The 22730-nt window shown below is 34.3% G+C and overlaps 1 protein-coding gene and 1 pseudogene across 1 annotated transcript; both read right to left on the reverse strand.

Annotated features, from left to right (window-relative positions):
* Positions 1-3242: 3242 nt before the first annotated feature.
* LOC148211252 (uncharacterized) lies at positions 3243-4100 on the reverse strand (annotated as a pseudogene).
* A 4785-nt stretch (positions 4101-8885) lies between these two features.
* Positions 8886-22419, reverse strand: LOC111025137 (uncharacterized). Its single transcript, XM_022302982.2, has 5 exons — positions 22260-22419; positions 17309-17796; positions 12950-13066; positions 12444-12823; positions 8886-9480 (listed from the first exon to the last, which is right to left on the reverse strand). The coding sequence occupies exons 2-5, from the start codon at positions 17789-17791 to the stop codon at positions 9030-9032; spliced, it is 1431 nt and encodes a 476-aa protein (XP_022158674.1). The 5' UTR covers positions 17792-17796; positions 22260-22419; the 3' UTR covers positions 8886-9029.
* Between the last annotated feature and the right edge of the window lie 311 nt (positions 22420-22730).

Consider the following 22730-nt stretch of genomic DNA (forward strand, 5'->3'; position numbering starts at 1 on the left):
AGGAGTATATGTATATCATACCACTAAAAAAACGACGCACGGAAAAAAAATGCTAAGAAAAATAATGAGAGGAAAAAGGTAATTAAAATATGGAAATAATATTTTGGAGGAGTATATATTTATCATACTATTAAAAATAAAACATCAAACCAAAAAATTATGCAAGAATAAATTTGAAATTCGAAATAAGGATTAAGGCAAGGATGGGAAAACATAATAGAAAAAAAAATTGTTATAATTAGATGGATATAGGGAATCGGGTTGATTAGAGAAAATCAGGGGAAAAAATGGAATGAGGTTGAGTGAGAATAAATATAAAAGATCTGAATATATCATGTTTAATGCATAGTATCCAAATATGGGAACTTTTGAAACCGAATTATATCTAATTATTCTCTATAAGTTCGAATAATAGAGACATGATATATAAGCATATATATTATATTCATAATAATATTTGATTTCAAAAGTCTTCACGGTGTATATATCCTAAAATATACACATGAATAATTAATTGTTAATATTTTACAATAATACATGATGCATATCATACTTTAAAAACGTATATACAAATTGTTAATTACATCACAAATAATAGTTAGATTTCAAAAGTACAAATAGCATATATGTTAACATTAACATAAAAATGAAATAACGAAAAAATATGAACAGGATATACTTTCAACTTGAAATCATGAGTAAATCTACACATTAATTAATTTCGAATTTAAAATGATGATAATCTTTTTGTAATTAATATATGAATGAGTGAATTAAGAGATTGTGGAAATAATTGGTTTGGACCCTTTAATCAAAATAAGGATTTAAATCTTTTAGATTTCAAAAAAAAATATATAACAATAATAATATAAATGCAATGGGTAAAACCAGTATTATTAAAAAATCCTACATGCAGAAATCTAAAAGTGTAAAATTGGAAAACTTTAGACATTTTTTAAAATAAGTTTTTTAGACAGCCCCACAAAAAATGTTGGGAAAAATTGAAACCCAAAACTTAAAAGCCATAGATCGATTTCCGTTTCAATCTAAGAGAATTAACACTCAAGAAGCGGAAGCGTACCTTTGATCCATAATTGAATGCCGATTGACGGATTTGATCTTCCAAGTCTAGATGAATCACGTTTTCCTCTGGTTTTACTTTTGTATATTCATAAAACAGGAAGAAGATTCTCTGTGAAGGGATGAGAGAAACTAACGTGAAGATATCTAACTTGGGGACCATAACCCCTATGTAACCGACCAGTGGTTTCTGGTCGGTTACAAAGTTTTGATATTTCCAATTTGACCTCTCATCAAATTGGAAATTATTTCATGGTATCTATACATTTTGCCCATAGCCATTTTATAATTACTCCGTTAAACCAAAACGTACACAGAATTAAATCACTTATCTCGGTCTAATTAAATAGCAAAAACACATTAAATTAATACATGTGTGACCCCATATTATTGAAAATTCCAACAATCTACCACTGGGCCACATATGTAATCTAACAAATGTGTTTGACTTTATGCGCTCCAAAATTGCTATCGTAAAAAGGAGTCAACTTAAACAATCTGATCCATTAGTTACATTAGTAAGGATCAAAGAGGTTTTCGTTGCAATGAAACGCAACTAAACCCATCATTGGTCACAAATACGAATATAACTAAATGACATAGATCAAACCATGGATGTACAATATGGAAATTACATGAAATGTGATCTATACATGCCGATTTCCAATTGGTCCTTCCTTTACTTTAGTGAGATCAAAACTTTTAACGTAATGAAGCAAAGTATAATGAACTTAATTTCCATTTTTCTGATCAGAATCCAAAACACATAATAAACATGTCCATATAAATCATAGAGCATAACAACTCCCACTGAAACATAATTTCCTATTTCCAGTAACACCCATTTGAGTGATATGCTCATGAAAGATGAAAGACCTAGGGGTGGTAATGTTTTTACAAGTAGATCTGCTATTATGGAGCTTGTCACAAATATACTCTATAGATTTGTGTATGCTATGCACTTTTTCCTTCACAATTACGAATTTATGAATTCCTAATGTTAATCGAATATAGCTTATTTACTGTCACAATAAATTCGAGTGGTCTTTCAACACCCTCTACAATTTGCAGCCATGTGACAAAAACTTGTAGCTAGATTCCATGTGATTGGATACCATTTAACATATTTTAAGGTGGATCTACCACAATTTTGACATCCATCAAATAAGAGTCTGAATACCTAATGATCTCAAATTGATATGATCTCTTTTATGTGAGCATATAATCTTTGTTCTTTACGATACCTTTTAACCACATTTGGTTGCTTACCAAACATATCTATATCAGGGTTATTTAAATATTTGCATAACATCCCAACAATGTACACAATACCACACATGTACACATACTTAAGCTTACATTAGTTTCCTTGTAGATGAACAAGGAACCTTTTTCCATTTTCTCAACTTCTAGATTGTTTTCGGGCATTAACTGACATTAAGTTTGTTTTCTTAGTGACAAGGATGTCAAAAAATTACTTTAGTCTCTTTTATGCTTACTCCCACTAAACTTGTGATACGCACAATTATCAACAATTTTTATCTCAAAACCTAACGAGATAATAACTTGATGGCATTTATATAGTATCATATATGATTCTCATTGTTCCTCAAGAAAGCTAATAAAATTATCCAAAATGGACATTTCTGATCTTTCTCTAGTGCACCATGTCAAAGGACATTAATTCTGGAGTTTGTTGAGTTTGCTCATTAGGACCAACTACCTCATCTATAGTAGGAATTGTTCAACATTGTCTAGTTTAAAATCCTGATATGCTTAATCTTCAGTGACAAATATAGAAACTTGCACACTACAAAAAACAACAATAAGAATAGAAACTAATTCCTCCTTACAAAGGACAATGTTTTTACCCTTATTTCTCCCCCCAAACTCAACATCTGAAAAATTGTGCAGTTCTTAAGAAATTCCTTAAGTGTCGGATCATAAAACTTATACCAATTAGGTTGCTAAACACTTTATTTTGGTCTATTCTAGTTGCAAAAGCATCAAGAAAACCATGCCAACAATATTTGAATTCAAAGACAAAACATTGTTATCAAAATACTTAATTACAGTATTTACGAACATAGAAAACACAAACCAAAGTTCGGTTACAGATAGTACAACAAAAGGTGTCTTTAAAATTCAAATAAAATAGGTACTTAAGAACAGCCAGAAATGCCTATAGCCTCTATTGCTACCGACTTACCACCACCAACAAAGATGTTTATTTTAGCATAAGTTGGCTTTCGGTAACTCAGACAATCCTGTAGAGAAACACTTATGTGAGTAATTGCACCAAAATCTCACAATGACGTGTTTCAAGGTACTGAAGTTCGATGTACTGAAGAACAGACCAAATAAGAGGTGTACCTTTTCTTCACACTCTAGGCATGAAACTTGATACAAATCTTCTTTATATGTCCACAAAAGTTGAGAAACTGGACCTTTAGAAGTTGTAGAATTTTATTTTCTTTGTCTTTGGTGATGCTTGCCAAATGAGCATTGTCTATCTTTAGCTATAGTAATCTCTCTTCCTCCTCCACGCAATAATAAATGAGCTCATTTAGAGTCCATTCACAGTTTGGACCATAATAGTTGACCTTAACCTGGTCAAATTGTGTAGGTAGAGAGAGCAAAACTAAATGCAAAAGCGATCCATCAGATAGCTCAACCTTAAGTGCCTTTAGTTCTGATCCAAAATGAGACATTTCCATAATGTGCTCCCTAACATTTCATTTGCCCTTATACTTCATTGAAATTAAGCTTTGTAAAAGTATGCTTGTTTCAACCTTATATTTTTTAGCAAAATATTTTTCTATTTCAGCTAGGAAATCTTTGACATTTGTTATTCCTTCGAATAACGCACCCCTAAACGCATCAGGAAGACCGCGCTTTATGATCAATAGACTTGAGCGGTTTGAGCAATCCCACTTCTCAAAGAGACTCCTATCATTAAGAGAACTTTCAGCTGAATGAGGAGGGGGTTGCTCTATCCTAAATGCAAGGTCCAGATCCATGCAGCATAAATATGCAACTATATGTTCTTTCCAATCTTTGAAGTTGGAACCATTAAGAAAAGGAATATTGTTGAGAATATCATAAATTGTAGCAATATCAGGCGATAAGAAAACAAAGTTAAATATATACAATAATGCTCACATAAGTAATTGTTAAATATTTAACAATAATGAGTCATAATAATCATAAAATTCAAATAATGGTTAATCCCTTCACAAGATACCTAATACAACATCAACATCAAGTCTCTGGACAATAATATTGATTGTAAGTGATAATCTTGGTGTAGTGATCAAATATTGACAATAAATGCACGACAAATAACAAATCTATCTTTGGATCGATTTATTATTCACATGCCCAAAAACCTAATAATTGTCACACATTTATCACCACAAAAATGTTTGTAATTCACGCTAATATCAACCTTCCTTTGAGCCGACTAATATTCGCAGAAATATACAAACACTCAAACATTAAACATATTCATGAATAATCTCAACCAGAGAGGTCACGTTGGCGACCTCGAATATCAATTCAAGTCATATGTTTAACACAATCTTTATTAACCATAAAATTATTTCACCAAAATTTGAATTTATGTTCTAAATAAAAATTATATATTGAAGAAACAAGATAAGCATGCCCCACAACATTTCATAACTCAATAATATATTTCCAAATGCACTATAAATATGAATTACCAATAATTCACTATATTAATATCTAAATTCACAATAAAACATAATAAATGAATTGCAACAGAAACAACAAAAGTTGGATCTGGGACGCAATTGAGCTGTAAATCAAAAATGATAACCCATGAGAAGCAAATAATCCAAATTGCCCCTTTTTTTTTCTTTTTTTTTCTTTTTTTTTTAACACAAATGAAACCAAATATATATAGGCAGTTACCCACGCACCGGTGGTAGTGGAAGAGTGGCAGTAAGAAATTGCAAACTACGAAAATTCACAATTAACTTGATCCAACCCAGAAATGACAAAAATGCATAATTAGTAAATCAATTCGACAACAATTGTAAGTACAGTAATTTCGATTTCACATCCAGATTGCTCAAGTAATTGAACACAAATTGGCATCAAATTTAAACACAGAAGATACCAAAAACAAAGATAGGAACCGAATATTTTAAAACAGAGAAAATTTTCATGATGGAAGATCAAAAACAGCCTTAATTTGAAACCAATTTCGACATTATTCTCGAGAATTAAGAATGGGAAGGCTCTGATACCACTTGTTGGGAAAAAATTGAATGCCGACAGGTTTGATCTTCCAAGTCTAGATGAATCACGTTTTCCTCTGGTTTTACTTTTGTATATTCGTAGAACAGGAAGAAGATTCTCTATGTGAAGGGATGAGAGAAACTAACGTGAAAATGATATGACTTGGGGACCATAACCCTTATGTAACCGACCAGAAAGCAAGGGTCGGTTACAACGTTTTGATATATATTTCCAATTTGGCAGGCCATCAAATTTGAAATTATTTCATGGTATCTATACATTTCAAAAACACATTAAATTAATACATGTGTGGCCCCATATTAATGAAAATTCCAACCATTAACTTTTTTTTTTCTTTTTAATACAACGGGTGGAGAATCGAACTCACACCCTCTTAATTGGAGATATATGTCAATTATCATAAACCATGCACACTTAAAAAGATTAAAAAGATTGTTGGTATTGAAAGGTAGGTTACAACAAAAGATAACACCTCTCAAAATTCTGATATAAAGAGCGAGCGTGGTGGAAACGCAGCATTCTGGAGAGATGGACGTGTATGGCAACCGATGCTGTAATCTGTCGTGGGTATTAATGGCGTCGTGACGTAGTTGGTTTGATCTTTGTCCCTAAATAGATTTAGCGAGAGGGGTGGAAATAATTCTCCTGTTGTTATCAAAGCTTCGAAACCCAAGAGCCAAGAATCATCACAATGGTTGACACTGACAGAAGCCAATGAGATTTGTAAGTGCAACCCATTCTTCACTATTTTTTTTTTCAAAATTTGACATTGATTTCGAAAATGTTTATAGAAACCATAAAACAAAACAAATAGAGGTGAAAGCAATGTTTTCTGACATTAATTTTTAAAACCAAAAGATGAAAAACGAAAAACAAAATATTATCAAACGAGACCTTAATATATTAATCTAATGAATTAAAATATAACAGGAAATGTGACAAAACCCATATTCTTGTAGAACGATTTCTTTTAATCATCTAATTTTTGGATTTCTTTTTCTTTTTCTGGACTATTAATCATGTCTCTAGGTTTAATTATTATTTAATAGATTTAGATATTAATTTTTGGTATAATCACAAAACAAATGCCAGAGTAGAAATTTGCAACTCTGATTTGTTTGATAAAGTAAAAAAGTTTTAACCATACACTAAATTTACTTCATTAATTATATATTTAAAGAAAAATACATAATTGCATAATTAACCATTGAGTTACGGGATTGTTAGGGGTGAGCAAAGCAAACCGAAAAACCGATCCGACCGACTAAAACGGACCGAACTAACGTTGGTTGGTTGGTTTATGAGATGAATCGGTCGGTGTCAGTTTTTCACTGTGAAAAATCGATTAGTCCATCGGTCGACTGTTCCAATATTAAAGAAACAGACCAACCGATCGACTTGTATAAGGAAAAAAATCCGAAGTTTTATTCCAGTATTCCACGGGAGAGAGGAGAGCTACAAGAAGATGGATAGAAAAAAGGATGGTAGGAGTAAAGTGACGAAACGAGAGAAGGAAAGTGGGAGAAAAAGAAAAGAGATGGAAAAAAGAGAGGGAGGAATGAATTGAAAAGAGAGAAGAATAAAAAAAAAAGTGGTTAATATATAAAAAAAAAAGTGGTTAATATATAGTCACGTCTGCTTCATCATTTCACATAATTCATGTGAATCAGAATTTATATTTATTTATTTATTATTTTCTCTTATCCCTTTCTTGTCGACCGACGTGGCTTTCTAGGAGCCATTTCTTAACAATTTTTCAATTTCAATTTCTTTCCTCTCACTATCCTCTTCTCTTTTCCACTCTCTCACCACTTTTCTACTCTTTCTTCCTCCAGTTCTTCTCTTCCCTTTCTTCTCCATCTTCCCTCCTCAAATCATTCCTGCATTTAGTCACACCACCACCCATTTGAAGAAGTCCTTGTTTCGAGTTTAGTATCAGCCAAAAACTGACCAACCCAACCGACCGAACAGTCGGTTGAATGGTTGGTTTGTACAGAGAGAGGAAAGAAATTTCTCCAACCGACCGCAACCGACTAGGTCGGTTTTCGGCGTCGGGGGAGGGGTCAGTACCTCCTTTAGATATCTCGAGCCCCGTGCTCCTAATGTCGAGCTAGAACGATAGCTACGACCGTGGAATCTGCGATCACACATGAATACCTCGCCTTCCAAAATAAGCAGCGGCTAATTGGCACTAATGCTGATGGGGACCATCGATCAAGAAGGACTTCAGAGACAGCAATCGAATTTTGAAAAAAATGGCCAAGTCTTCTAATTTCATTGTGCCTCTAATCTTACTACTCTACCTGCTGATAAAAGGTCGAATTCCGCAGAGTAGCAGGCACGAAATGCAGAAGAAAATAAAAAGATCTGACTGAGTTGATGATGGACCAGATCTCGAAAGGCGAGAGGCTTTCATAAAGACGTATGAGAAAGAGAAGGTCGAGAGAGGTTTATTGCACGATCCACCCAACTCAACTAAGCTATAATAAATGTTGGTCGACCTTGACCAATCGATGCTCACCCCTAGGGATTATTACACACGTCCATGGATTTTCAACATCAATCACCCTTAGACAAAAAAAATTGATATCAAAATTATTTTTTTATTTTATGTTTTCGAAAATTAAGCTTGCAACTAATACTCGATCGCCCTTACACTTTAAAATATTGATATCAAAATTATTTTTCATTTTTTGTTTTCAAAAATTAAGCTTGCAACTATTACTTCCACACAAAATGTCATATTTCAATTTCGTGAAAATATTATAAACCTATCGAAATCAATGGATATTTCTATAAAAGTGAGAAAAATTAAAAAATCAAAAAATATATTTAAATTAACAAATAAACATTTTTCTATTTCTAAATAAATTTAAAATAATTAATATTAATATTGTTTATATATTACTGACATTTTATTGATATATTTTTTTTAATATAATGAAATTGGTCAATTTGCCCCATATCATTGTGAAAATGTGGGACATACTTTGAATATTAAATAGCATACTCCCACAAATATATTCATTTGTTTGGTATCAACTTTTTAAAAACATTTTCCAAATCCAAGCCAAATTTTCAAACCAGAAGTAGTTGCTAACGTATTTTTTATTTCAAAATTTAACCAAGATTCCTATTCAGATTTATTAGGAAGAAAAGTGAAAAACATATAAAAAAAAATTGGTGAGAAAACAAATAAAATTTTTAAAAATATAAAATTTAAAATGAAATCGTTGTTATTCTATTTTTATAAAATTGAGAATAGTTTTAACTAATTATTTTTAGAAGATTTAAAATAGAAACCATGTCAGCTATTCAAATATGAAAAAAAAAACAATTAAATTGATTTGGTTTTAAGATAATTAAATAGTAAAATTGCTGGCTGCAGTCGTGGCCTCCATTTTGTCAAAAGATTAACTCTCCCGCAGTGAAATAATTTTCCCAAAATGGCAGGGAGCTAAATAACCGCACATCACACAGAATTCAAATCTTAAAGTCTTAGTTTTACCCAATTACACTAATCAAACAAATTCTAGCATAAAATCAATTTAAAGTTTTTTTTTATTACATGCAATTAATACCAACAATATGCAAAAATATGGCTTCATCAGAGACCGACAGTGAAAGCAGTTAAAACCATATTCAAGCTCCAAAGTTGCTATTTACCGATAGCTTAGCCTTGCAGCAGCTGACGAATAATAAGAAGAGATTGACAAATTTGCATCGCCGTAGCTAACTTTACCAGAACCTGGTCCGCCTTGTGGCAAACTGACATCAACATATCCCCTGCCTCGATCCTGAGACAGATGAGGGGATGGCAATGGCAACCTGTTCATTTGTGAAATCTCAGCTGAATAGTAAGGGCGATGAGGGGATGGCAACCTGTTCTGTGGACGATACGGTGATGGCAACCTATTTTGTGAATAATGTGCAGATGATCCAGCTTGTGACAGAGGAGGGATATGTGTGATTGTAGGAGACAGCCGTCGTCTATAGTAACCAGGAGTATAGTCTACGCGAGGAACATCTTGATCCACCAGCAACTGTGATGTATATTGCCGCCCATACATAAATGGATGACCCCCGAGATTCGTCTCAACCGTATTGCGAATACTGTCAAGTTGAAAAGGAAAACTTAGCATGGTATCAACTTTTATATAGTTTTCAGACCCAGTAACATGAGAAGTCTCCAAAACAAGCCACTTGGCACTTGGCCCACAGAAGAAGAAAAAGAAAGAGAAATAACTCTTCTTTGATTCCATATTTTACATACATGACTAATAACACCTTGCGAGTACTCATAATTCAGCATCAACACAGTTATCAAGAGGTTAAATCACAAATTTGGTCTTTATGGTTTGTATATAGTTTCAATTTGATCCCTATGGTTTTAAAAGTTACAATTTAGTCTATATGGGATTTGGACTTAGTTTTTGGTATCTATGCTTTAAAGGTTTCAATTTGGTCCATTAGATTTAGTTTGAATTTTGTCTCTATAGTTTGGCTAAATCTCACAAGTTAGGTCCCTAAATTGCATTTAACTACCCAAAAATCTACTTATTTCTTTATATATTATACCCAACCCTAAATTCTAATACAATCAACTAACACAATGAGCCACGAAGAAAACAACCAATTGCCACAAAAAAAAAAAAAACAAACAAACAAAAGGGGGCTAATTTGGTAAGGGTAGCAACGATTTGTGAAGTTTAACTAAAATATAGAGATCAAATTGAAACTTTAAAACTAGGGGTTCAAAAAACCCGGTAACTTGAACAACCCAACCTAACTTGCAAGGGTTGTTCAACAACCAACATTGTGCCAGCCCTTTCGCACCTCGTGCACCAACCCTTTCTGCCTGTGCATGTGCTTTTCTACATCTCCGATTCCCCATTTGTGATCGTCTATATGTTCCATCTTTTATTGATAGCTATTGAATTCAAGGAAGAGAGTGTGTGCACCTACATGGATTCGGGGCGACATTGGGTTAAGTTTACTTCAAAATTGCAGAGAAAAAGAGCAAGATCTAGATCTAGGGCCGATACTGCATTCGTCTATGTTCAATCTGTGAACAATGTAGTCAATACTTAGATTGTAGATGTTCATGGTTAAGGGGGAGATGGAACAACGTTCAAGCTGTGACAACCCAACAGCAATAACCAGCTTCTCAACAAAGAAAGTTCCACTCCCAAACCTACCCACCGAACCGCCAATCTTGGTACCCACTGAATAACCCAAAGTCAATCTTCAACCACCCCCTAATTACTACATCAACTTGGTGTGGTCCGAGTTGTAAGGAGTCTTGGTCTCAAGTCGAGCTAGGGCATCATTTCATTCTCATAACGAGAGTGAGTGCACTGTAAAACCAGACAAGTGACTCCCTCGCCTCCCAACAACAGTCTTTCACAGGATATTTGATTGGATGAAAGAACAACGAATTGAACAGGACAGGACAACCAGGAAGGGAAGACATTTTTTGATGGTGGTTCTGTTTAACACATCATGGCCAAGCAGGAAAAGCAAGAAATAAATGCTTTGTCGATTGAAGGTGCTCTCTTCTCTACTCCTAGAGAGGAGAGAGGCTCACTCTTCATCCATAGTATCCTCTAGATCTTATGCATCTTCAGTTCCGAGAAGGTATTAAGTCGATGTCATTGTTGGTGTTAGATGATTCATTAATTACATGCTGTTAGAGGGGATTAAAGGAGACGCTCTATTATGAAAATTCAAAGTTCGCCTCAATTTGGTACCAGTCTCGCGACCTGCCCACCAAAACAATGTTTTACCCCTAGATGTCCAGTCAACTGCTGTGCCTCAAGGCCAAATATGATTGATGTTTTCATTCAAGAAACACACTCCTTGCTTAACTTAAAAATAGGTCATTCATTTGCTCCTATGACCTATCTTGAAGCAAGTAGAAAATGCTGCAACCGTTATTCTTTTGCAATGAACCACTCCAATGCAACAAGCTAAAGTGACTCTACTTTTTGTCCCTAATTATGGTTTTGGATAATCTTATCTGTTGATTGAAATCTTGCAACCCGATGACCCAACCTGAAAATATAAGGGTTTGAGTGGGTTGCCCAATGTATTCGATTCCATCGAGTAAGCGAACTAACCAATCCGAATTTTCGAGTTGGTCCAAAAAAACCTCTTAACCAGACCCAACCCAACCCAACCTGTGTACACCCCTATCTAAAACCATTGGAACTAAATCCAAACCATAGAAACCAAATTGAACCCAAGGCCAAACCAGGAACTAAATTGAAACTTTTGAAAGTACAGAGACCAGACTTAAAAAAAAAAAAAAAAGCCCAAACCAAATGGAAAATATCACCCATAACTAAATTAGAAATTTAACCGTTATCAATAATATAAAAATAACTACCAATAAAATCATTGTGCAGTCCGTGCAGGTGAAATAAGGACCATCTTAACCAACAAATTGGACCACCTTAAAAAATAGTGTTTAAATTCAACTCGATCACAATCAGCATCTGTAAAAAATACTTCCTGAACAAATACTTAACGTCATACAGCTGCTCTTGAAGGCTTTATGATATTTTTTTTTCCAACTCTTTGATGGGAGCTTCAATATTTTAAAACTAATTCCGTGGATGGTATGGTTTAATTTAACTGAAAGACAGTTTTTAAATGTGGTCCAATCTGTTGGGTAAGATGGTCCTATTTCACCCCCACGGGATTGCAAGATTCTCCGATAAGATCTTCAAGATTTTAAAACTGGTAGAAATTTTAAAACAAAGAAATAAAAACAAAATAATTATTAAACGAGACCATGAATATTACCATCAGACAGCATATAATGATACAATGTGAAACACACCAGCTATAGTTTGAAAAGCAATCATGTGGAGTAAAAAATTGGAAACTAGCATCCCATCCAAAACCATTTATACAAAAAAAAAAAAGAGCGCTAAAATTTATAGAAACACATTTACATATACAATAATTGTCATCTGCAGGCATTTTAAATCAATTGGACAACTTAAAGTAAGAAAAGCACAGAATGGCTCAAAGAAGAAAGCAAATATTCAAGATGATAAAAAGAAATATACCTTTCATACGAATCTTGAGGGTGTATAAAAGATTTTCCATGAAAATATGCTTCATGTGTCTGCTCTGGATGATAAGGTTCAACATGACGAGGAGGGGCATCTATTCTAACAAGCCTGGGCTGCATTTGTGAATGAGAGACATGTATTCCAGGTTCGAATGGATCATACTGCTCATGATGGACAGCATGGTGAGATCTTGTCTCAAGCATCGGAGGGTAGTGCACTCCAGACAATGAGTACTCAGGAAGATATGATTTAACCACTTCTTTAGTTCGTGTAGGCCTAAATGATGGCTGAACTGCCACATTTGGACGGGCATGTGCTTTCTTAGCAGATGGTTTCTTGGCAATAGGGCGGAACAAGGAAACTAGACTTTTTACCTTCATTAAAAAAATAAGCCTCAGTATTTGTAATAAGCATTCTTTACTAAAAATGAACATGTTGTTTGAATAATACGAAACCTAGAACTGAAACCGATTCAACATAAAGTTATAGGACACAATAACCTGTGTGCTACTGAGCTCCTGTCTAAATTTAGGACCACCCTCATAATTGTCTTTGATAGCACGTCTGAAAGCACTCTCAGGAAGAGGTAAGCACTCCTTGAATATCTTAAACTTCACCTACATTGGAGAAACGGAGATGGGTTCAAAAAAATAACTCATGGAAAAGGAAGCTAGGTTAGGCTTTACTGTGATTGTATGTATAGCATTTATAGGAGGGTTCACTCTACCCTCCACCTTTAGGTCGTCTCCCCCCTTCTTTGGGGTTCTTCATGCTATTTATATCAATCTTTGTTTCTTACCAAAAAAAAAAAAAAAGAAAAAAAAGTTTTGCTATTTGATATTTTATGCATATCTCTTCCACCTACCAAGTTGAAAGTATATAAAAGGCCATGTGATACAAAGTAATACTTGAACCAAATTTAACAATATTTTCAAGGCAGTACCACTAATGGCAACAACAGGCAAGACCAGGAAAGTCACATCTCACTTGTGCCCAACAGTCGGACATAGCGAGTGCGAATTACAACCAGAGGCACTGGCTTCAGTCCCATTTTGCACCCAAGTAAAGGAAGACAGTTATAGGACTTTTGGTATGTACAGGACCAACATAGCCTTTTCTCATGCACCATCAATTATAAATAGAAGTATCACATTACTTGTCAGATAAAATCAAATCCGTCCCAAACCAAAAAATTAATTAATGAAATACCAGTTTCTTAAACAAAAAGAAAAAAATAAATAATTATAAAGTATTGAACAAAAAATACCCTTCACTTCATTTCATTAATGCCTCGAAGGATATCCATTTCATTAATTAATGCTCAACAGGGAATTGAAGCTCTGCACCACCTTAAAAGATTAATCCAACCCAAGTTAGATTAGGTTATCACTAGTTAGGGTTTAAGTACGAACTCATTTAACTTCAGTTTATCGTTCTACCTAAAAAATAATTAATTCATGTAATGAATTGAACCAACCCAAATATAGTAAATTAAAAATCTATTTTTTTCATCATCAAATTAATTGTACAAGTTTCTAAATCCAAGGAGTATTAATTTCATCCAATATGTGAAAATATATAAAATACTAATTAGTTTAGCTAATCTATTTTTAAAAAATATTCTCAAATCTTATTTTACGACCTGAACTTCGATATTGGTTCTATTTTTGCTCTCATACTATAAAAATTGGTATATCCCTAAACTTATACAAAAATTTCATACAGCTTTTAAATACAAGTCCATGTAATGCTATGAGAGATTTCCATTAAATGCATAATAAAGTTTTATAGCAAAGGACCAAAACATATTTTTAAGAAAAGTTCAAGGTCAATCAAGGACCAAAATAGGATCTAAACTAATAAATTAAAAACAAATTATTCAAATGATAGAAACCAACACAACCCCAATAATATACATGATTGAATTGAACTGATCAGTTAATTGAATCATTTAGTATACAGATAAAACAATTGAAGGGTAAAAAAAGTCCCTCCCTAACCCAACCATACCCATAAATACACCTACTTTACTTAGGAAGGGTCTACCGTCTACACACCACAAACATTCAAACAAGAAAAAAAAGTTGTCCCAAATTAAACATTTATACCTTAAAAATAATTATTAGCCCTAGTCAAGAAAACAATGAAATATTCAATACTACAAGCAAATGGGGCAAGAAATTTTGTATTTTTTTGTTTCGATAACCAGGAGTTGGAGTTTTGTTCCCCTATACCTGGGGCACCTGCACCCATCCCACGACTGGATAATATCAAGAGTTTTTTTGTATTAAGCTCACCCGAAAGTTCGAATTTGAGACCTCAGGTCTCAAAGCCAGTATGACCAAGAAAAAAAAAGTCCCAAATTACACATTTATAACTTAAAAATAATTACCAGCCGTAGTCAATAAAACAATGAAATACTCAATACTACAAGCAAACGGGGCAAGAAATTTAGTAATTTTTTTTCAGTTTTGATAACCGAGAGTTAGAGCTTTGCTCCCCTATACCTGGGGGCAACCGCGCCCACCCCAAGGCCTAGACCTGGAAAATATCAAGAGTTTTTTGTATTAAGCTCACCCGAAAGTTCAAATTTGAGACCTCTAAGCCAGTATGACCAAGAAACCTCAAGCCCTTACAAACGGGATCGCCCCTTCAAGGGTAAAAAATGTTGTATCTATAAGATTCCATTTGGTTGCAAGCCATATCAAGATCAACCCATAATATCTTGAAATATTCAATACTACAAAAGCAAATGGGGCAAGAAATTTTGTTTTTTTTTTTTTTATAATCGGGAGTCGAAGCTTTTCTCCCCTATACCAGGGCACCTGTACTTGCCCCAAGGCCCAGACTTGGAAAATATCAAGGATTTTTTTGTACTAAGCTCAAACTTGAGACCTCTAAGCCGGTATGACCAAGAAACCTAAAGCCCTTGCCAATGGGGCCGCTTGATAAAAAATTTTGTATCTATAAGCATCCATTGGGTTAGTCATATCAACATCAACTCATAATATTTTGTAAACTAAAATGCACTTTTAGTTAGGGATAGCATAAAAACTGTGGAGTTGGGTCGAACAATATGGGGTCAATCAAACATTTAAATTGTTGGGGGAGGGTGTCCCTACCTCGCCTCGCCCTCGCCCTCTTCCCCATTCTTTTATATATTTTTTAATTTATCAAAATTCTTTCCATACCCCAATCCAACCCAAGCCCAGTATCTTTTAAATTAAAAAATAATAATAATAATAAAATAATTCTCACCTTACCCAAACACTTCACACATCATCTTCTCATCTCACCATACGTTATTCTTCTTCACTCATCTTCCCTAACACCACCACCATCCCTAAGAGCCACCACCATTGTCATCACCAGTGCTTTTTAATACTCGAAGCACACTAAAACACAATAGCCCTGGAGCTTAAGCGCAAAGCGGAAATAAAAGCGAGGGCTTTTTTTCGTGAGGCACATAATAGTAAAACATACTTTAATTTTTTTTATATATTGAAAAATATATTATTAAGAATAAAAAATTAAAAAAATAGATTTAAGAACACATATTTCTGTGAGAAATAGGAGACAAAAAAAAGAGATTTTCTAATAGTATTTCAAAAGAATCTTCATAAAAAGGCTTTAAAATTTGAAAAATGAAATTAACTTATGCGTGTGCTCTTGCACTGAAGCTTCTATGGGCTTTAGCGAAGGGGCCTAGCTTTTTTTAACAAGGTGCATACCCCTCACTTATTCTAGAAAGCGTGCCTAGGCACACTATTCAAAACACTAGTTGTCGCCATCACAAATCTACCAATTCTGACTATGAGCACCACAGGCTCCATCACCGCCCAATCGCTACATCCCCATTCCCCACCCAGCTCCTAAATTATGAGGATGGAGGCGAAGGCAGGGAGTGGCCCCCCCTAGTCGCCCCATTGCCAACCCTACTTTTAGTTCTTAAAATTAGGTGGCTTTAAGTTATTCGTCTTTTTCAAAAGTGGCAAAAGCACCATAAATTTTCCATTATATTTTAATAAAAAAATGTCGGTAATTATTTTTGTAAGATTGTTTTTACAAATGGTGTCACCAAATAAAAGGTAAAACATCAAGTACCAAGCCACCATATTCAACTTTTTTTTCTTTCCACTATTGCTCTTCATTTTTCTATACCCTAGCGACCCTAGTTATTGCATTATGCTCATGGCCGAACTCCACTTATCCTCCTAGACACTTTTCACACCCCAAGGCTAGCAATGGGGATGATAAGAGTTTTAGGTTTGAAGTTACTAAATTGATAAAACCCAGACCATGTAAAGTATTTCCAAACACCCAAAGCCTTTACACGAGTGACCCAAGTCAGTTTCACTCTCTCCATTAAAAAGAAAAAACCTTATCTTCCCTTTTTCTCTTTATTCAAACTCCTTTTTATTAAAATGTTGAAGCCAAAATTTTCTTTTGAAGACTTCGCTGAGCTAGGGGAAAAAGTAATTGAACCCCAACTAACGGGACCTCCCATCCACTTGATGTACTCTCCAAGCCATAAAGAGACGAAACCACTAGCAAAATCCTAAACTATATGCTTAATCCATGAGGTAAACACATTACCAACATGATGAATACATAATGTCAAGGAAGTGCTTGGTTCAAAAATCTTGATTGAGATGTTTGAACTCATGCAACACCCAAAAAAGGGTTTGGGTTGCACCATAACATATTGAGTTGTACACTCGAGTTTTGAGTTTTCAACCCTCCATACGGCAAGAAAAAAAATAAAACAAAAGGAGCATAGAAGCCTGCAAAAATCTTAGTTTTGTGAGAAAGTGTCCATCTTACTTAAAATCTACGTAGACAATAATCGTCTTTCTTACCTGTGCTTGAAATTTCCCATTGAAAGCTGTTGGTTCCAAATCCAATGCACCCTTACTAGTAGCTTGGTATATTCCATAGAGAAGCTTCGCGTCAGTGTCAAACAAAAATAGCTTTGTATTATGATTTATATTCTTCACAACATCAATTTTCCCTTTCGGTAAGCCAAAAACACGATATTCGTAACATTCAGGCTTTGTTCTTCCATTGCACATAAAGATGAATCCAGAGGAATGGTTTTTTCCCTCCTTTTCATTTTGGTTCTCCCGATCATTGCCAAGAAGGATCGAAGGGGTAACTGAGGCATGTGGAGCACTAACAAGATCCCGTTTTGAAGTAGAATGGACAACTTTTGAATTGGAAGTTTCATTCGTCTTCTTGGACTTCTTTTTCTTCTTTATAATTTTCTTAACACCTTTATTTGAAATAGAACTGTTTGAAGGTTGTTCTTTACCTTTTGATGCTTTCCCTCTTCTCTTTGCCATGACGACTGCCATAGCATAAACAGTCAAAAATGTTGCATACTTGCAAGAAAAAGTCTTTTATAAAAATAAATAGGGATAGATACACCTTTTAGTCCATGAGATTTCACAAATGAACTTGGTCCCAAGTTCCAAAATCTTATAACTTAATCCACGAGATTTCTACAATGCTTTGAAATAGTGTCTACCGTTAATTTTACCACTACTACTTTAACATTAAGATCATGTGATATTGTTTATATGAGATAGACAACTTTCATTGAGATCAAAGGAAATAAAACAATACGAAGACTAAAAAAGGAATGTTCAAGCCAAAAGGAGACGAGAAGCAACCAAATCCAAAGAAAAGCAGAGTACAGAAAGGAGCTCCAAATCAAAAGAATGAGAGATAATTGATAGTCACCAAGTCCTAGAGGATTTTCCATACGTAATTGGCTCGAAGCAACTCATGTAGGATTATGGTGGAGGTTTTGTTCCCTTCCTTGCTTAGAGAGAGACGAACCCATGAGGAGGGGAAGGGAGGAGAGAGAGTAGCTGGGAAAGAAAGGGTGAAAGAGGACAATATGGGGAGAGAGAAGGGTTGGGTCAAGGGTGGCAAAGAAGGGATGAAAGTGGACAATATGGGGAGAGAGAATGGTTGGGTGAAAGGTGAGAGAATTAGGACGAATCAAGAGAAGAGAGCATAAATTCCATTTTAAATTAGTTTTGGTCGTACCACATTTAAAATTATTATAAAAATCATCATTTTTTGCCACATATAAATTATAGTATAAAATCAATTAAAAAAAGTCACATCATCATTTTGTTAAAGTAGCTAATGGAAAACTAACTGCAAGGACTATTCCGAAGTATTTCAGAGACTTCGAAGTTAAATTGTAAAATTTTAAAACTTGGGGACCAAAGTAAACTATTATCGAAACCTCAAAAACCAAAAAGGTATATATTCCAACAATCTTAATTACTTAACATATCACGTATCCATAACCATTTCAAACACTAGCCAAAAGATTTCAAAAGAGGGAGAAACAAATCTATTCATGCATTTGATTCAACACCTCATTTACACCAAGATATTGCTAGAAAGGAAAAAAATCAACATGTAATTTTATCTACAAACATTAATCATGGTACCTTAAGATTTTCAAACCCCTCATTCATATAGGAAATTGCCAAAAAGGGAGAAACAAATCTATTCAAGCATTGCTTCAACCCACCATTCACCCCAAAAGATTGTCAAAAGGGGAACACCAACATGTAATTCGATCTTTAAACATTGATCACAAACCTTAAGATACCACATCCTTATAATCAAAATATGATGAACATGATAACGTAACGAAGAAACCTAGTCCACGTGCAAGATCCAAGAAAAAAATATAAGCACTACTATTTAAAATAGAGATGGCAACAATATGGGGGAACAAAACTTGGCTTTCACATACACCTTTTTCCTTGCAATACCCATCTCCAAATTATTATAGTAAAAGTTCTAGAACTTATTTCTCTTTGGTGGCTAGTATTTGAACTTTCTTGGACAAATAAATTGGATTATGCAACTCCTTTGCAAAAACACATCACTAGCCCACTATCAAGTCTTGTATAATTCAACTCCCACCTTTCGTATCAAGAAACAAATTTTCATCATTTCAAAGGACTCTCTATTAACTTCCTTCTTGTATACGCACCCCTTGTTTCATATTTCTTCGTCTTGTTCGATGATACAAAGGAATTTAGAAGAGTAATCTTCCTCTTCTATTTCTTTACCCAGCCTCTAAAGCTTCCTTTTCTTCTTGCATTCGAGTCTGATTGTAGGTAAGTTATCTCCTTTCTTGCATTTACTAAATTTCTTATAAACATAACCCATTAGGGCAAAGTGCAAACTGCTTCCCTTTTCTCCACTTCTTCGTCTTCGTCTTCTTTCTTGTCAATTATTTTAAACTATCAATGTGTCCCAACCGTGTCTGATTGTGTCCCAGCCGTGTTCAAAAACTATAAAAAATGAAAAATTAGATACTCATTTTAAACGTGTCCAACACGTTTCAAACACCTGACACTATTTTAAAAACATTGTGTTCGTGCTTCTTAACAAAGAACATTTACTTCAGCAAGCTGTATCTTTTTACCTTTCCCGTTAAAAATAGGAGAGTCTTTAGATCATAGATGCTTTGCTCCACTACACCCAAAGGGCACCCGTGCCTGCCCCAAGGCCTGGACTTGGGAGACAGCGATTTTTTGAATTATGCTCACACTAAGATTCGAACCTCTCATTAAGCTAGCTAGTAAGTAACATAGATGTAGTTGGCAAGGCGCTTGAGCGCGTAGCCTATGAGTTAGACGCCTCTTCTCTCTCTTTTCAAAAAGGTTGGGGGGTTGGGGAGTGCCAAATGCAGAAGCAATTGTGGTCCCAATTGCTCAAGTGGCCTAGAGATAGGTGAGAAAAATAACCCTGCAAGAAGCTGAGTTTCTTTGCTTTTTTAATCACAGTAGTCGAGAAAAGAAAAAAAGCAGCAGACCAATAGTCTAACAGCCTTCTCCCTTTTGTCCCTATGTTGTTGTAAGGTAAGGCGGTTCACATGAGTAGCTCAAGTGCCCAAGTCGATATGACCAAGAGACTCCAAGCTCCTATCAACGAGGCCGCCACTTACGGCCAATTAAATTCATTTAATACCCATATTTGCCCCATGCTACTAAAGCAATGTTTTAAAAGGTTTAAGGCAACCTCGAGACTTTTTCGCATAGAGAAGCGAGGCATAAGCCTCATTTGAAATATAAAAGGTTAATAAAAAGCATAAAAATGTAACACCTTGTTATAGAGACATGATACAATGATATTTGGATAAAATTACAAAAGATACCTTTAACAAACAAGATAATCTAAACTCAACATATATCATGACATGTAAAATTCATGAGTTAAACAAAAAGCATAAAAATGAAGCACCTTATAGACATGATATTATGATATTTAGACAAAATTACAAAAGATACTTGAAAATTCTCACACTCCATATATCATGACATGTAAAATTCTTGAGTTAAAGGTGTAAGCATGGAGGCATGCAACTTTGACATCAGAGGCATATTGGCATAAGCCTCCTTTTGTTTAGCATAGGAATTAGCCATGAGGTACTTCACAACCACATTGCAACTCAAGGCTTATGCCTCAGCCTCAACCAATTCTGAAAACACTATACTAAAGATAATATTCCCTTTTGATCCATTCAAAGTCTACCTATTCTCTTTTTCTCCATATATTACTCCCTTTGGAACCAATTATAAATATTATACCATATAATCACATAAAGTAATTTTTTAAAACATTTCACTAAAAATGCAGTCATGCTAACTAAACAATATAATATTGTCAATAAAAAAAAATGGTTTTCAAAAATACTGGATAGAATTGAATTACATTAGTGGTGGTTAGTCCATTCTCTAGAATTAATATGAGTTGTCTATTTCTCTGCCCATCTGAGTGGAGCTTTGACTTATGGAAATTCTTGCAGACATGAGTTTTAAAGGCAAGGTGAAGTTTCTTTGGAATTGTGCAGTTGTCGGTTGGAATTGTGTTAGAGCTCTTCCTTGACTAATTTGGAAAAATAGAAATCAAAGATTTTTTAAGATTATGGTCTCAAAGGAATTTTTTGTAACAATATACAACATACCTCTTCTTGGTGGTGCTCCAACCACAAGAAGCTCTTTTGTAACTTCTTTTGTAGCCTCTCAGGAGGGGGTTTCCTCTACCAGCCCCTAGACTATTTTTCCCCTTTTTTTTACATATATTTTCTCACTACTTATTTAAAAAGAAATATGACCATCATTCACAATTGTGCCTCCAAAAGACATTTATTGGATTTAAGACAAGAGAGGTACCCAAGACTTCCTCAGCTAGAAAATCACCCCATCTTAGCAACCTTGAAATTAGAGAAACTATATGAACAACAGAGAGAAGGGGGGAAGAGAAATATATTAACCTTTTCACATCTCTTAACCATTTTAAATGATACATTAATAATTTACTAACTTTCAGCACTATCAAGAAACTGAAAATCAGACAACAATATAAGAAGGGCATTCCAAATAAGTAGAAACGGAACAATTTATATGATAACCACTGGCCAATCAACTTCGAGAGAACCAATTCCATACAGTAAAGGACTGGATTCAAGGAAAGTATCGTAATTGCAGCTCTTCTAAGTGAATAAAATGCATCCACAGGAAAAAAGAGGAAGAGGTAAGCGGATTGTGAGAAACAACGTCAACACGATAAAATCAAAAGTTAAATTGTACGAAATCCTGAACCAGTACAAGTAAAATGCATAAAGAAAGAGATTTTGTTAACCCTAGATAACCAATCGCTAGAGTAGACAAATATCCAACGATTCCAACGGGATCATAACAATAACATGGCCTCTAAAATCGATATGACCTCAGAACAACGTGAGATTGACAGAAGAAAGCCTAGGAATACCTGGAAACGTAGCCTCAAAATTCCGTTAGGGCTGCGGGAGCCGGGATGGGAAAAAATGGATCGGCGATATCAAATTATCAATTGTGGGAATGAACGTATTTATAAAGACCTAGAGACATGATAGCGTATTCCCTGCGATTCATGTGAACGAAATTTTTGGGATTTTTTTCAGTATTAACTAAAATTAAAACTAAATATTAAAATATTACAAGTCTCAAACAAATTTTTTAAAAATGCGGTTTACTGTAAAAAAAAATTCAGTTTTCATTTTAAAAAAAATGTGGTTTTAACCCCCTGTTTGGAACAGAGGGATTTCAAAATCTTTTAACACATTTTGAAATCATTTCCGATGTTTGGATATTAAAAAATAAATAAATAAATAAAATCTCAAATGATTTCAAATCATGTTTCTCTCATGATTATTTTCCGTTCCAAATAGGTGTGATTTGTGAGGATTTCAGTTTTAAACAT

Source organism: Momordica charantia (assembly GCF_013281855.1).
Source record: "Momordica charantia cultivar OHB3-1 chromosome 5 unlocalized genomic scaffold, Mcharantia_2.0 BLBB01000005.1, whole genome shotgun sequence".
Taxonomy (NCBI): Eukaryota; Viridiplantae; Streptophyta; class Magnoliopsida; order Cucurbitales; family Cucurbitaceae; genus Momordica; species Momordica charantia.

Coding starts and splice junctions, on each gene's coding strand:
- LOC111025137 (XM_022302982.2), bottom strand. CDS start 17,791: ATGGCAAAGAGAAGAGGGAAAGCATCAAAAGGTAAAGAACAACCTTCA. Junction 13,067..17,308: donor ATGGGAAATTTCAAGCACAG/GTAAGAAAGACG, acceptor TCTCCAATGTAG/GTGAAGTTTAAGATATTCAA. Junction 9,481..12,443: donor CCTCAAGATTCGTATGAAAG/GTATATTTCTTT, acceptor TCAACTTGACAG/TATTCGCAATACGGTTGAGA.